At 53.6% G+C, this 16596-nt stretch overlaps 1 protein-coding gene across 3 annotated transcripts in view; it reads right to left on the bottom strand.

Annotated features, from left to right (window-relative positions):
- Positions 1 to 16596, bottom strand: part of GRIN2A (glutamate ionotropic receptor NMDA type subunit 2A) — a 327406-nt gene that overhangs the window by 69421 nt on the left and 241389 nt on the right. For all 3 annotated transcript variants that reach the window (XM_081297655.1, XM_081297656.1, XM_081297657.1), the window contains exon 4: positions 324 to 529. In XM_081297655.1, coding sequence (XP_081153781.1) covers positions 324 to 529 — 206 coding nt within the window. The remainder of the gene's footprint in view (positions 1 to 323; positions 530 to 16596) is intronic.

Below are 16596 nucleotides of genomic sequence, written 5' to 3'. Positions count from 1 at the left end.
TGGGATTACCGGTGTGTGCCACCGTGACCAGCCAGAGACAGACTTTTAAAATTTTTCAGAAGTATGGGTCTGGGGGACACACAGGAGATGAGGGGAGAAGGACATGCTGGGGATGAGCGGTGACGGCCAGGACAGGACCCGGAAGTCATGGTTCCAGCAAGACTGAGGGGAGGGCTGTCCTTGTGGCTCTGGGAGTTCAGTAAAGGGCTGCGTGGCGAGTGCCCGGCAGGTGCGTCTGCAGACCCGGCACCGGCACCGTGTGGTTACTGTAGTAACAGGGTCATTCTGAGTCACACAGAGAACCCGCCCCATCCGTCACTCACTTGATCTTGACGAACTTCCGACAGGGCACTGTGTTCCTCACGCACGTCTCCGTCAGCGGGTCTATGTCCTCCACGATGACGAAGGGGGCCTCCTCCAGGGTGACGATGCTCAGGTGGTTGTCGTCCGGCTCGCAGTCGGAGAAGGACTTGTACCTGGGCCACACGGCGTGCCGCAGGCTCAGGCTCTGGTTCTCCCACTTCCCCACCTGCATCAAACACAGAGGCCACTGGCTCTCGGGCCCCAGGACTCCCTGCAGGGCCAGGCCCGCCCCCTAGGCGTCCCGGGGGGCAGCGTCCCTCCTGAGGGCGTTCCTGCCCCCAACTTCAACATGTGCACAATTAGGAGCTCAGAGAAATGAAAAAGGAAAGGGTACCAGCCCCGGGCAGCTCCACCTCCCAGATGCCGCCTGAGGAACTACACCCGCGTGTCTGGGGGACCTCGGAGCACTGCCACCCTCACGGCTCCCCAGATAGTGCCAGGGCTCTGCCTGAGCCCCAGAGCCCTGAAGCAAAGGAAGCAGCGTGGACCCGGAGGCTGACCCAGGCGCAGGCCGTCTCCGCCTCTCACCGGCCTGCAGCTCTGAGGCGTGCACATCTGAATCCCAGAGCTTCCGCCCCTCATCTGACAGAGGCCTAGCCACACCTGGGAGTCTAACAGGGCTAGGCCTGGCACGTGGTGGAGACTCCTACCTTCTCTTCAAGTACAGAGGAGAGAAAGGAACAAAGGTAAAAAGGTGCTAAGAAAAGAAAGTACCAGAGGAAAGGGGAGGAGAAGACGCAGTAAGACGTAGTCAGCCAGGAAAGCAGAGACCTGGGGGAAGGGACAACCCAGAGGGACAGCAGGTGACGGGATGAGAAGCATCCTTCCAATCCCGGATACAGCTCCCGTTTAAGTTGCAAATTAAGTTGAACTTTGGTTAATCTGCACAGAGGGGAGACGCTGCTGCTAAGTGTACCCGGAGACCTGTCAAAACAGAATCGATGGCACCCCCTCAGAGCAGCAGTGGGCCTCTGAGCAAAATCAAATTGAAGGCTGTAGGTTTTGAACCTTAATTCTATTTGACAGGTTATTGGCACTATTCACATTCCTGCCGGGAGGAAGCTGCCCCACGGCTGCTCTCGCCGTCCTCCTCCTGCTCCCACGCATGGTGCTTGACACCGCAGGTCAGCGCTTCATCTGTAACACCAACCTCCAGGAAAACACCCGGTCTGCAAAGCTAAGTGCAGGCGCAGACCTGTCTGAGCCAGCGTGACCCACTCACCTCTCCCCCCTGCGACATAGTGTGGCCAGAAATGAACCGGGGGCCCTTCAGGAGATTCAGATGCACTGCACCAGGCAGGAGGGGACGGGCAAGGAGGGGGTGGGTCCCTGATCCCTGCACTGCCTCATCATTTGGGCTGGCTGTGAAGAACCATCCATGTGGCTGATCACAACGTGGTCTAGCATCTGTGACCCTGTCTCCTTAAGCTAGGAAGGTCAGCAGAGCTCTTTGCAACATGCTCGTATGTGCCACATGGGCTCAGGAGAACGTGGGGCCCATTGGATTCTTCTTTCATTCCACATGGATCCATTGAACACCAGCCGACACCAGCCGAGGAACAATCATGGATTGTTCTTAGAATGACTTCTGCCATCTTAGAGCTACCAATCAGCTGCAATAATAGGGCTATTACAGTGGCTTGGGAAGCTGAGGCAGGAGGATTGCAAGTTCAAAGCCAGCCCCAGCAACTTAGCAAGGACAGAGATCTAACCAATAATGCCGAACACAGATACAAAGATTTGCACCCTTTTTCCTTTGGGATATATTACACTAACCCCTTTCTTCCCATTGGTCTTTGAAAACTCAAACACAACCTTTGAGAGAGGCTGGGTAGCTTAGTGGAACAGCTTTGGGGGTCAAGTAGAACGAGGGAAGAACAACGAGGGGTTCTTACTGGCTTCACCCTCTAGCTGAACAGGCTGGGGAAAGTCCTTTGACCCCTCTGAGCTTCTCCTTCTCTGTTAAAATGCAGAGAGAAAAAGGAGAATCCCTTTAAGGACTGCAGGGAGGTTTGAATGAGCCACTGCTGTCTGTCACACATGGAACCCGACACCCAGCGAGGCACATGACATCACTCTTCTGTTGCTGTTGGCATTTGAGACAGAGATCAAATGTCAGCTTATTTGTAAAGTGGTTCTTGCTTTTCCTAGAAATCCAGAATTGTGCATCTCTCTCTACCACAGCGTGTTGATACTACGATCATAACAAAGCTGACACCTTTAGCCTAATTCCACCAAATCCAACATGGTGGGAACGGAAGCATGGAGAGGTTATGTGAGCTGCCCAAAGTCACACAGCAAGCAGGTGCAGACAGGGTCACACCACGGGGCCGTCTGACTCCACGGGGTTTCCCATCATATACTCAGTGCTTCTACCAACTGAGCAATGATGACATCGCTCTACCTACCAGGCCCTTCCTTCCTTGCAGACCTGCTCCTGACACCCCGAGATAACATAGATCAGGGCTTGAACGAGCACTGAACTGGTTGGTTATGCCACTGGCCTCACTGCAAACCAGACATCAAGGACAAGAGCCAGCCCCAGGGTGACTCATGGGGCAAGAGTCACAGCTCCAGAGTGTGGTGTCTTCCTGGCTCCCGGCTGCTGCCCGCTTTCCGCCACATCCATGCAGGGACCCATGTGTCAGCCCAGGAGGACAGAGGCAGGTGGCAGGTGGAGAGTGCTTGATCAGGAACGGAAGCTTCTGGGTAAACACTGCCCCAGATCCTGAGGGCTCTCTCCTTCTCTCCCGAGTCCACAGCTTCTTCAGAACCCATCTCCAACACCAAGAGTCCCAGCTCCAAGACTGTCTACCAGATCCGAAGCTGGTGGACAGGCTGAGCTTTGGCATTCTGTACCCAAAGCAAAATACCGGGGAGTGAGGATCTCTCCCAGCAACTCCGTCCCCCAGACTCCAAGCCGTGGAGGACAGCTGTCTGCACAGCCCTGGGAATTAAATCTCCCTGGACAGCAAAGGCACCGTGCTCTCACCACCTGGAAAGGCAATCCAGTCACCCTGCAGTGTTCACAGGGAAAGCAGGACTCCACGTGATAAACCCGGAACTGGGGGTCAGCAAGCCTTAGTTTCCATCCTCACATTGTCTCTGCTAACCCCAGTTTGCAGGGGCAGGAAACAGGCTTGGAACCTCCACACTCCAAGCGTTGCTCTTTGGAAATTGTGTCCCAAATGGAAGAGCGCTGCGCACTCTGAAAACGGTAGCTGGCGATCTCATTCCACCTTGGACCTGATGGTGACACCCCTGCTGTTCTCTAAAATGGACCTTCCTCCTTTTCCAAGGCCCTTCTCCATGAGGCACTCCATACTCTACTGACATCAAGACCCATAAAGCTGCTCTGAAGAGTGAGCCAAACCGAGATCGCAGCACCCTTCCTTCAGCTCCATGTTTTCTGAGGCAGAGATCAGTACATCAGAGCAGGTGAACGAAGCAGCCACTGTCCGTCACGTGAGCCTGTATCCGGAGCTAGAAAGGGAAGGTCTCCTGGGACAGGTGGCCGAAGGCCTGGTTAGACGGAAGGAGGAGCCGGGCAGAAAGCACACCTGTGCACGGCCTTGGGTCCAGGCCTGGAGGGATTCCGCCGAATTCTCAGGAATCACCTCGGTGCTGTGGACCCTTCTCCGTCCTCCCTCACGAGGACCAGAAGGAAAGGGCTCAGCCTCATGAAGGGCCTGGACTCAGCAGCAGTCAGCCGGTTAGGGTCAGATTATTTTGCTAGTGTGACCCAAAGACCCGAGAGAACAGTCAGAGGAGGGAAAGTCTGTTTGGGGGCTCACAGTTTCAGAGGTCTCAGGCCACAGAGAGCCGGCTCCATCGCTGAGGGCTTGAAGTGGGGCTAAGGGCGTGGGGAGGGTCTGGGGGAGGAAAGACACCCACAAGAAGCAGAGAGAGACTCCACTCACCAGAAACAACACGTCCCCACGACCGCCAGCCACACCCCACCTGCCTTCAGTCCCCACTCAACCCACCCCTACAGGGGCCGAGGCTGCCGTGGCCCAAGCACTTCACCTCTGAGCCTCCTTCCACTGCCGCACACATGAGCTCCTGGGGGACATCTCACATCTGTCCATAACACAGATGAGCAGATTTAAATCCTGCCCGACCTTGAACAACCTTGGTTTCTGCAAACGCAACATGGTGACATTCCATTCACAGTCATCGTGAGGGTTATCAGGGGTTCAGGACACCAACCTTTGCGAGCACACGGTACCTGGCCCACAGAAAGTCCCCTGCTGGTCCTGTTGTCATTCAGTCAACATGTACTAAGTCTCTCTTTGAGAAGACGAGGAGCTTTTGCAGGGGAAGCCCAGACTGAGGCAGTGGAGACCACCGAGTTCCTGCCATGACGTGCCCTTGACCGGTCCTCTTCTTGGTCTCGGCCTCCGCACCTCTACAGGACATGAGGGGTTGGGTGTGGGCTAGGGGACCTCTAGGGCCTTTCAGATCTGAGCTTCTGTGCAAAATACAGGGGCGAAGTTGTCTCCCCAGCCCTTCCCTGATTCGGGACCAGGTACTAGTAGAGGATCAGAAGAGGGTGAGGGTAGCGCTCCTGGCTTGATGTTGACTTCTGGATGGTCAGGGCAGAGGGACGTGCCTGCCTCTGAGGCAGGAGGTTCTGAGAATCCACCAGAGGGCTGAGGGGCACAGGGTGGGGTCCGCAGAGCCCCCCAAGCTGCAAGAACGAGTGGGCCCCAGGCCAGAGGCTTCACACCAAGTGGACTTTTCATCTTCTAGAAAGAGGCACAAGCCCAAATACCGGCTCCGCCACGTTCCTGCTGTCGCGCTGTGGACCCTGATGACCAAGTCACTGTTCTCACTGCTGGGTGTGAGCCTGGGCTTCAGGGAACAGTGCTGACAGGTTTCCATGCATTTCCATCCTCAAAGCAGCTCCAGGAAGCAGGTAACCATGACGACCCTCGTCACATCATGAGGGAACTGAAGGGGGACACGCCTTGCTCAGGTCATGCCATCAGGGCCACCACGGATGTAAGTCCGACAGGGAGAATGCCGAGCACCGCTCCCCCCGGCCACTCTCAGCGGTGGCTGTCTGTGTCCTAAAGGTGCCTACCTCACAGAGTCGGAAGGGTCACAGACGAGGAAGGCACTCCTCCTATTTCTGCATCCGGAGGCTCTGACACTGGTTGAGATCAGTCCCTGTGGTCCTGAACCCGACCCGCCACTACACGCAGCTCTCACTCTCCCTCCCACAGACGAGGAGGCTGAGGCCGGGAGTTCACCTGGTTTGAAACGGTAGGACCGGGCTTTGAACCCAGGACTCACTTCAAAATCACTGAGGAAACAATCTGAAGTTTTCACTAGGGAAACTTTACCCTGCAGACATCTGCAAACACCACCTCTGCCAGATGGTCACAGCACACGTCCTGAGGTGGGGTGGTAACCGGCCTCCCGCGTGGGCCTCCTCCAGAAACCCATGACCTCATCTCATCATGAAACATAAAAGTCTTCACTGAGGAACATTCTAGAAAATATCTGACCAGCACGCCTCAGAACTGCCAAGGTCATCAAAGAACAAGGAAGTCTGTCACAGCTGAGAGGAGCTAAGGAGATATCAGGATTAAATGTACTTGGTTTCCTGGATCAGAAATCAGATGGAACAGAAAAAAGGGATTAGATAAAATCTGAGCAAATCCCAACAAAGCATGGGCTTTACCTAACGGTAGTCTATCATTGACTCATTAACTGTAAAAAATAGACCATGCTAATGTCAGATGTTAATAACCAGAGAACCTGGGCACGCAGCACATGAGAAGGTGCTACATGTAAAAGTATTTTTTTTCTGTAAATATAAAACTATTCTAAACTAAAAATTTTATACAATTTTTTTCCTGAATTTCAAAAGGGAATATTTTAATATAAGAAGCACATTTCCAGAGACAGAGGGGCCTGGGGCCATTCAGCCTGCCATGGAATCCAGATGGCCTCTTACCAACTGTGCCACTTGGTGAATTGCTTCCTGTCTTTTTGCCTCAGTTTATCACTAAAAATGGGATGATGCAACGGCGCGACTCACAGGGTCGTCGTTGAGAGGACCTAATCACCAAGTTAGCCACAAAGCATGAACCACAAGCCCAACGCCGTTCTGCGTGGCTCATTTGTTCTGTTTAAATCAACAGGGAGGACTTCAAAAGGGAGTGCGTGTTGTGTCTTAAAGACATACAAAGAAAAAAAAACTGCTTTGCCTGTCCACGTCCACCTCCTGATTACTTTGCTTCCAAGTTCAAGAAGGCCCATGTCCCTTATTTGGCAAAAAGGAGTCCTCTAGCCACAGCCGTGGGGCCAGTGATGTGCGTGACCTAAGCTGTGCCAGTGGGTCTCCCTGGGGGGACTACACAGATGCATGGTCCTGCCGGGACCACCTCTCAGAGGGTGGACACTGGGCTAAGAATCAGGGAGGGACGCTGCTGCTCTAGCTGCTGACCCCCACTGGCCCTTCTCATGAGGGGGCCGCGCCTGCACGGCTAATCCCTGTGAACTTCCACACGCAGCGGAAGTTAAGGCCCCTGTTTCTATATCTACCACGGGATTCAAGTTCTTGGACTTAAAAACAGTCAGAGAGGCCACTTGGGAGGAAAAAATCTTAACCTTCAAAATAAACTGGACTTTGGTGATAAACCTCTGAGTATTTTCAGCCAATACCCTGAAGTGGTGAGGACAATGGGAGATAATTGACCTCTGATGGAGAACCGTGATTCTGCTGAGAGAAACATAAAAAGGCAAAATTAACTTTGTAATGACTTTTTTATCCATTCTTATTAATAAAATTTAAATATGGAGCTTTTTAAGAGGCTCGCTGCTCCTCGGCTCCTAGAAAGCGTTCCGGGAAAGGGCAGCAATTGCTCACTGACGTGTTCAGCCAGTGGTCTCTGGGAGCGTGGATGATTCCATCTCCAGAAGCTGCCTCGAGTTCCCATCTACCCCTTGGTGTGTGGATAGATTCACAGACGTCACGGCACCCGCAGAAGGCTGGAGGAACCAGGTTAATAGATGCAAGCGGCTCTTCGTTCAAAGGGAGATGAGCCTTTGATCTTATTTGATCTACTTATGAAATGCTTACAAGAGACAATTAAAACAACCTCAAAACTGGTCTTCTGATCTCCAAAGCCACCCACCACGATCGTATTTCTAAGTACCCCACTCAGGGGTCCGGCCCTGCTCACATCCTTCCACCATGCAGGCTGTGCACAGAATCCCACCTCTCTGCATGGGTGTGCGCCAATCCACCTCTCGCCCCTCCTTCCCTCCCATTCCCCACCCTTTTCCCATCTCACACTGAAACACAGACATGCACACCTTCACACATACATGTACTTACACCTACACGCACTCACTACTAAACCCCCTCCCCTCCGTAACCTACACCTCTCTACGCAAGCCCACACAACACACATCTACACACAAGAGCACTCTTGCCCACTCAGACTCACAGTATGATCACTCACAACCACACACACACACCGAACACACTTACGCTCACACCTCTGTGCACACATGCACGCTCTTGCACACAGACAAGAGGCTCTACTAAGCTGATAGGGTGCATGCACTTTTCACCAGACGCACCCCGGATGACACCCGCTTCCTGCCTGTGTCAGGAGCGCCCCGGTCATCTCCACCTGCTGACCTCCTACCCTTTCTTTTCTGGCGAGGCTCGAATGCCAGTTCTTCCTTGGGGCCTGATCCCCAGCTGGAATTCATTTTTACCTTTCCTGAGTCTCTAGAACTTTCTCTTTTGTTCATTCATGAGCTCAACACACGTTCATTCATTTGGGGATTCCGAGGTGCCAGGCCCTGCGGAGGCCCTGGAGCTACACTGTCCACATTCCCCGGAGGCGAGCTTCCAGTCTGGCTGCAGAGGACAGCAGTGAAAGGAGATGAGTGCTGCACCCGGGAGGGGACAGGAGACTGGGGAAGAAGGGAGCTTCCTGTTGCAGAGGAGAATCAAGGGCTCTTCCGACAGGAAGTGAGTCCAAACAGGCAGCAGATCAGAAGAAATCACGTGTTCCTGTTAGGGTTCGCCTTTGGCCTGTGGACAGCTGAAGTGTGTGGGCAAGGCCAGGGGACTTATTGGTGATTTCAAGCAGGGGAGTCACACCCCTGACTGCAAGAAGTCCCTGGGGACCCTCCCTCCTAATGCAGTGCAGGGAAAGGGGAGGGGCTGACATGGGCTGGGCGGCAGCTGCCAGGGCCTGGATGACAGAAAGCTGTGCCCTGAGCCAGGCATGACTTCAGGGGACCTCAACAGGACTCAGAGGCTGACCCACTGGGGGGTGCAGAGGGAGGTCCAGCTGGCCTTGAGCTACAGCCCTGTAGACTGCCCTGGCCGCTTGGAAGTACAGGGCTCAGCCCCTGCCAGTTGCAAAACCACTGCTGACTGAACTCAGTTCTGACTACATGGAGATTGCAAGACTAAAAACCAGAGAGGAGATTTGTTAAAACTGACCGAGGCAGAGAGTGCCTGCCACCTGCTCTCAGGCCCCCCTGGGCCCGGGGAGCTCGCTGGGTGATCTCCTCACCAACGGGGACAGGCCCTAAAACAAACATTTCAGTTGTGCAAAACATCAGAGAACATTTTGCTCCAGGTAATAAGAGGTGATTTACTCCCAAGCTGTAGAAGATATGAGTAATTAACTCTTCAGGAAGACGAAGTTAAGGAGGAAAAACACAGTGAACCGGAGGCCGATCTCCCTCCACCTGAAACATCAAGTCCTCCAAAGGCGGATAAATGGCGGTGAAGGAAACACGAAGTGGTTTAACGTCCGCATTCAGCATAGGCAGCATGTCGATGAGCAGCACTTCCACACTCTGCACGCACACCCAGCGCTCCCAGCTGACAGCAGGGTTACACACAGGTGATTCTGGGCTCTGAGTGGCCGCTTGAAACCAAAAGCAGATCTGAGTTTGATTGATCTGGAAACTACGACTAAGATGTCAGATCCACCCTGTGGCTTGGTAGCCAGTGGAAACCAGCACTATCTGGTGCTTTGAGTACTTTGAGGATGGAGGCCTGTTTTCCATCTGTGGCAGTTAGTGTGCTAAAACCACAGGTCGCCGTGGAACTCAGTTTCCCCTACGCGGTGTATGGGAACAAACATCTACAAAGGCCCTGCCGAGGAGTAGATGTGGGCCAGGTCCACCTGTGCTAGGATGCCCGGGGCCTCCGTGGTCACTGGTCAGGGTCACTAGTTAGGTCTCTGCTAGCCAGATGCTGAGAGACGGCACTGTCCCGAGTGCACTGATGGAGCGCTGGCGGCTTCCTGGGAGTTTTACGTGAGTAAGAACCTCCCCTGGGGACTGCCTGGGGGTGCAGACGCCTGCATCAGGAGTCAGAATCAGCAGATCTGGGGGCGAGGCCCAGGCAGCCTCCACTGGGCTGTGGTGGCCTAAGAACCCTACTGGAGAAGCATCAGGAGGATTGGGACTTTGGATCAAATGCGACCTCAAATAAGGATAGAGACCTTTCTTCTTGGGCTACTTACGTAACCAGTGCAGTCGCCAGCAGATCTAAACGAGCTTCATCAGCTATTAGAGTCCTAATTAAATTCCTCTCAGTTGAAATTTCCGAATTGCCTAACTGTTATGCGGCACACATTGGAGTGGTGGGTTTTTTTTTCTTTCATCACGGCTCTCAGGATGATCTCATATCTCTGTGGATAACAGCATCGACTTTCCCAGGCCCCAGCACGGGCTCCTCTTTCACGGTGTTTTGGTCTCCCTCGTTTCCAGGAACAATCTTCGCGTCTGCATCCATTCTTTCGAAAGAACAGCTCCGTGCATGTTCAGGTTTAAAATTTAAATTTCAAAATGAAAGTCTGCAGCCCAGGGAGCTGCCTCTCCTCCAGGAGTTGCTGTATTATCTCCAGTCCTCTGGAACTCCTCTGCTCCCGGGTCCCCAGGGATGGATACAAGTCCTATTTCTTTGGTTTACTTTTAATTCTTTGTGTGCTCTTAAAAGTGATGTGTTCTGTTAATTAGCTAAGCCGTTAATAGTGTTTTCTTCCTCCTCTTTGATTCCGCATTGGAATGATATAACATCAGAGACTCGAAAAATCAGCAAAAAAGTAAAAAAGCAGCTCTTTCATAATCACTAATTAATTTCCCAAACAGGCTCTTGAGGGTCCTTCATTGTGTCACTTCTGTGCCCGCCCGCCCTCCGTGGGCTGTAACAATGTGACAACAATCACTGAGTAATTAATAAAGGTCGTCGCCGGCATCTATTGAGGGGCTGCCCACCCCCATGGGCATTTCCCATTTCACCCTCAGAGTCCTGGAAGGGACAAGGCCATCGTCATCCCATTTTACAGACTGAAAAACAGGGGACTTAAGATCAAACAGCAAGTGAGAGGACCCGGAGTCCAGCTGAGGGCATCTGGCAGCTGAGCCTTGGGTCCAGTACAGCAAGGTGGACATCATGTTTGCTTTGGAAAATATCTAGAGAAATATGAGACATTTGCCTTGTCGAGGGAATGAATATTCCATGGATCGACGGGGCGTAGAGGAGTCAGCCCCCTGGAAGGGACAGTGCGAGGTTCCCAGCGTTGCCACACCTGGATTCTGCTCCCCGGAGTGAAGAGCTTCCCCTCTGGGGGAGAAACTCAGGTTTCATTGCCTGTCAAGGAGGAGGCCGCGGTGGCCCTGCAGGCTGCTTCATGCACGTGGGCCTGTGAGCTGATTCCTCTAAGACCCCGAGTTCCCCCACAGAAAAGCTTCCGACAGCACAGCCACGGGGCTCTCCCTTTGCAGCCTTGGGGTGAGATTCTGCTACTTCCACCCTGGACATCCAAAGGCAGTTAGAACAACAGAGCGGGGGAAAGCCAGCTGCCCCCAGGTGGCCTGTGTGACAGGTGACCTGGAGACTTCATCCAGGAGGAAAGTCGATTAGACTGCATGGCCCCTGCCATGGCCTCCACCCAGTGCACAGAGGGCTGGGAGGGAGGGTGCTGTCTCCCCCCCTGGACTTTCCTGTTGCCCGTGAGACACCAGCAGTCAAACGCACGATCCTGTTCACCCTGCTGCGTCTGTTAGTGTCAAAACCCAAACATAAGCTTGATTGAACTCCTCAAGGGCTGCTGAGCGGAAGGAGGAAGGCAGAGTGCACACAGAGCAGAGACCCAAAGGGAAAGGGACCACGGGGCGGGGGGGTGAAACCGGGGGGTGAAACCGGGGTTGGGGCCCAGCTCAGGATGCTGGGGGGGACTTGACCCGAGGTCGGTCCCCTGGCACAACACCGGTGACAGCGCTTGTCGTTTTCAACGCCTTCACAAAGGCTGTTTAGAAACATGGCAAAGGTTTTCTTTTGACCTTCTAATGTACTTTTTTCTGGGTAGATTTCATAGATCAGTGTAGCTTCCAATTGTAAAATGAGTGAGATTCCATTCCATCTGGCAGAGTGAAGAGCTCTCTGGGGGAGTACTCACCTGGACAATATTTAGCACCTCTGCTCCCGATGGCAGAAATCGTTCAAGGGAGGAGGCCGGCTCTTTCCCTGGGATAACCAATTCATTTTGAACAGCCTGAAGCAGGCCACAGACCCCCACCCAGGAGACCCTTGCCATAACTAAGCTTCTCCAGAGACCCTCAAAAGTTCCCTGTAGCATAATTGTCCTTGGTCCCTCGGCCAGGTGGACGGTGTGTGTGCTGGTCTGGGCTCCAGGTCTCCAGCCGGGGTGGGGCCTTCACAGAGGCGTTGCCTCTCAAAGGACTAGAGTCGGGTCCAGGGAACCAGGTGGTGGGAGGAAAGGGGAGGGGTCTCTGTTTCCCTGACACTGATTTTCCCAGAGGGTGTCCTTGGCCTGAAGTGGGTGCCCAGAACAGTGACAAACTGCTTCTGTGTCGACGTCTAAGCCTCTGAGCCCCTCCCCTCACACACTGGGCATAAAGCTCTAGAACTTTCTGAACTCGGGATTCAGGGGGGGATTCGACGGAAGCCAGAAGCCCCCCTTTGAACCTGCCTGCAGCCAACAGACCTGCTCCGTGCTGTTTCTCTGTGCCCCGCCTCATCTGTCCTACTTCAATGGGACTTAAAAAAATCAAATGAAGACCTTAAAAAGTGACCAGATTCTGGAGTGTGTAACCACTTATCAAAGGAGGCAAGTCCCAGGTGCTCTAGTGGCTGACAGTTTCAATGCCTCAAAGCAGACTCCAGGGATGGCAGAGGCCAAAGTCCACAGATTTCCTCAGTCAGCATTATGTAAAGAAGCCAATTCCATTTGGATCTCGGCCCTGGATGGTTCAAAGCTAACCTCATTGACGGCCGTCCGCAGAGTTTTAAAATAAGGTTACAGGCCTGGGGGTATCGATCAGGTGAAAAGCATTTCATCCTCTTGCCCAGGAGAAGTTATTGGGCTGTGAGTGTGGAAGTGTTGGGAACTTAGTAGCAGGTCTCAGATGGGCTTTTGTTCTTCTGTATCTAGGACAAAATAATAAATTTAAATCTTCAAGATGGACGTTTTCCTCCTTCCAAATGAAAGGGCGAGCCAGAGCTTGGAGCCTGGGGCCCTGCTAGTTATTACAAGGATGTGCACCAAAGCCCTCTTGCACGGGCGAACTCCATTGCCGTGATGAAATGCACAAGGATCAGAATTTCAATTCTCCTTAGATAAGATGCTACTTTGACAATCATTTTTCTTTGCTCAGCTCTGGCCCCAAACGACTTTGCTCCAAGCTCGTCTGAGCCCTAAAGTATTCCAGCCAGAGGATCCTTTGAAATACTAAAGCCAACAGAAGATTTAATGGTGAGGAAACAGTAATAAGCTTAAACACAGCTTTGCCCACTGTTAAAAACTCGACTACCAGGAGGCAGTGGGGGAGAGGAGGTCCCTATGGGACAGGCCAGATAAGACCAGCTGCTTCAGAAAACAGAGCAGACATAACCTCGACTGTCTGTCCAATTTCACCCAGACCAATTATCCCCACCACAGACATGAATCCACAACTGCAGAGCCCCGTGGAGACCGGAGGAAATGAGGACTGGGAGGGCCCATCGGGCAGCTGCTCAGCGCTGGGCTTCCTGCAAAATCATCCTGCAGTCGGGGGAAGAAGACCCAAGTTCAAGTTCAACTCTGATGCTTATGAGCTGTGGAACTGAGTTGGAGCAAAGATTCTCAGGTTCACACAACTTGTGACCACAGGCAGAATCCCAAGACCCCTGATGACTTTATGGTAACCAATGAGCAACGCTGTTCTCTAAGCCCTCGTGACTTAGGGTTCAATGACCTGGTTCATGGCTCACTCATTCAGTAATGTTTAGTGCTTATTAGCCACGAAGGAACTCTAAACCAAGGGTCAGCAAACTACGGCCCGGGGCCAAACACTTTTGTACAGCCCACGAGCTGAGTATGGGTTTTCCATTTTCACGTGGTTAAAAATGGACACAATTGCACTTGTGACATATGAAAATCATATGAGATTTGAATGTGTGCCTATGAATGAAGTTAGATTGGAACGCAGCCATGCGCATCTCCTACCGTATCCTCTACGCGGGCTTTCATACCGAAACAGCCAGTTGGGTCCTAGCCAAAGCGACGGTGTGGCCCACGAAACTAAAGCATCGACTAGCCGCCCCCTTACGTAGAAAATTTGCCAGCCCCTGCTCTAACCCCTGTGGACGGGGACCCACTGGCCAGCGAGGACGATCAAGAGCTCTCAGGACGAATGGCACTATACAATAAAAGGGAACAAGAGCCCAAGGGTCAAGGTGAAGCAGAGGCAGGGGAGCATCAGAAGCGAGAGAGCAGGTCTGGTAACGAAGGAGGACATCTGGAAAGGTGCAGTGACCAGGGGAGCCGCGGGAGTCTGCGAAGGACTTGGAAAGAACCCGTCGGTGGGACTATGCCTGTGGATGGAAGCTTAGAGCGTGGGCTTCGGGAGCACGTGGAGAGCCAGGAACTCATCCAGACTGCGTGAAGGGCGCAGTGTTCAAAGGGACCCAAGGAGACGGGAAGTCCCTGGGGACAGGGCTGAGGTCCCCAGGTGCACACTGGAATTAGCCTTTGCATCCCTTGATGATCGGCTCGTCTGGGGATGATACTGGTGACTTCACCCACGTCTGTCTGACAGTGACCCCTCCCACATTTGGATGTAGCCTATTTGCGAATATTTGACGTCCATTCCCTAATAAATGTGCTCCTACTTGTCAGATTATTTGCTTAAATGTAGGGGTCAGGCTTTTGGTCATCTCTCGGTTCACTACCGCCAGTCCACTTTGGCCACTACCCCTCTGGGGAACGTCCACTCAGAACAGCTTGATCACAGTGCTTTGAGACTCCGAAAATCCAGCCGCACTCGGCTCTTCTCCACGTCTCTTCTTGGACACTATTTCGACCCCAGGGCCCTGGCCCTTCTGTTGTCTCCCAAGGCTCTGCTTCATGCTCCCACATCTCCTGCCTCCCGACCAATACCTCATCCTCTATCACCTCAGCAGACTTTCCCCCACCCACAAGGATCCTGCCCCTACTTTGTCCTCTCCTGTCACCACCCAGCGCCACAACCCCCAGCTGAGCCAACCCAGCCACTTCTCACCTGGAAACCACCAGTTCAAGTGGAGAACATCACGTGACCACAGAGATGAATGGTGTTTCAAGTTTAAGGACTCCCTGCGCAGCTAAGCATCTTTCTCTTTTTTCCTAATTGCATCTCCCTCGTTCCCTGGAAACTATTTCAAACCTTCACATCTGCCCACAAGACTGACTGCCAGGCTGCCAGCCCCATCCTCTCCCCCGGCTGATGGATCTGCCTCTGATTTCAGATTATACGGACAACCCACAGAGTCCACAAACTCACCGGCCTCTGTCCACAGGTCCTCCTCCTCCTTTCTGTCAAGAATGCAGGAGGCCCCTATCTCTGCTCCAGCCTGACACTAAGCCCAACCCAGTCACCCTGGACAGTCCTCTTCTGCATTCTCCTCTCCTCTAAAACTGGCCCTCGACGCTAAGTCCCCAAGGCATCTGACATTGGGGCCACGCCCTCTTTCCTTGAGTGTCTCCCCTGGGCTGCCACAACCCTACCCTTACCCACTTGCTTGCCTCCTTCTCTGAGCGCGTCTTAGGTGTCTTCACCCTCGCCCGCCCTGCCCCCGAGGTCCACGCTCAGATCTCTTCTGCTCCCCGTCTCCAGTTACCGTCTCTACGTGGACAGCACTTCGATGGGAAGCCTTTCACCAGCTCTTCTCTGCAGCCTGCAAGAAAACTCCGTCTCCTCCTCTTACTTTCCTTCAATCATGAAAGAATGCGTACAGTTTCCCATCTGCCTCGAGTCTTGGAATCTTGCTATGGTTTGGATGTGTCCCTCATCCCCCAAAAGCTCAATGTGTGGGACAATGAAGGAGCATTCAGAGGTAAGACCACTAGATGATGAGAGTTGTCGTTGTGACCTAATCTTGACACAGATGAACAGGTGGTCACTGTAGACAGGTGGGATGTGGCTGGCGAAGGAAGGTCACTGGGGCCTGGGCCTTCGGGGTTCATATTAGTCCCTGGAGAACAGAGCCCGCCCTGCCTCCTGGCTGCCCTGTCCTGAGCTGCTTTCCCTACCATGCCTCACCTTGGGCTCAGAGGGATGCAGTCAGCCATCGAGGGGCTGAGGCCTCTGAAACCAGGAGCCCTAAACAATCGTTTCCTCCCTTACGTTGTTCTTGGCAGGTCTTGGGGCACAGCAGTGAGGAAGCCGACTAGCACAAATCCCAGTGCTAACATATGCCTCCTGCCTCTCCCCTCATTCACCATATCACACACACACCACCGCCAAGCTTGGCGCTCCAGCCTCTGAACGTCTCCCACTGTCCATCTCCCTCCTAGCCCTGGGCCACCACTGCAGGGAGGCCCTCAGCTCCCCTGGCCTCCGCAGCGGGGCCTCCTCCTGTTTCCCCATGGCCCATCCTGAGCGGTGGCCCCGGCCTTCCTTTGAAGTTCCTCTGCTAGCCGGTCATCGCACTGTGCTGCCTGGAGCCCGTCGCTGGGCTCTCACTGCGGTCGGCGTAGAGAGAAGACACGACCCTCGGCCGACCTTCCTGGCTCTCTGCCTGGCGGTGTCATTTCTGACAGCCAACTCCTGATCCCAGGCCTGCCCCACATTGACGCGTGAGTCAGAGAACGGATCCCAGGTTCCGGGTACGAGGAGTCCTCGGGGTGCCAGTTTCACCCCATCACTCACCCTGTGCGGAAAACCCTCCCACTCCCTGCCGGGGGCTCTCCTCACCCC

This window comes from Spermophilus citellus (assembly GCF_964194105.1).
Source record: "Spermophilus citellus genome assembly, chromosome: 6".
NCBI lineage: Eukaryota > Metazoa > Chordata > Mammalia > Rodentia > Sciuridae > Spermophilus > Spermophilus citellus.
This window is presented reverse-complemented; position numbering and strand designations above follow the sequence as displayed.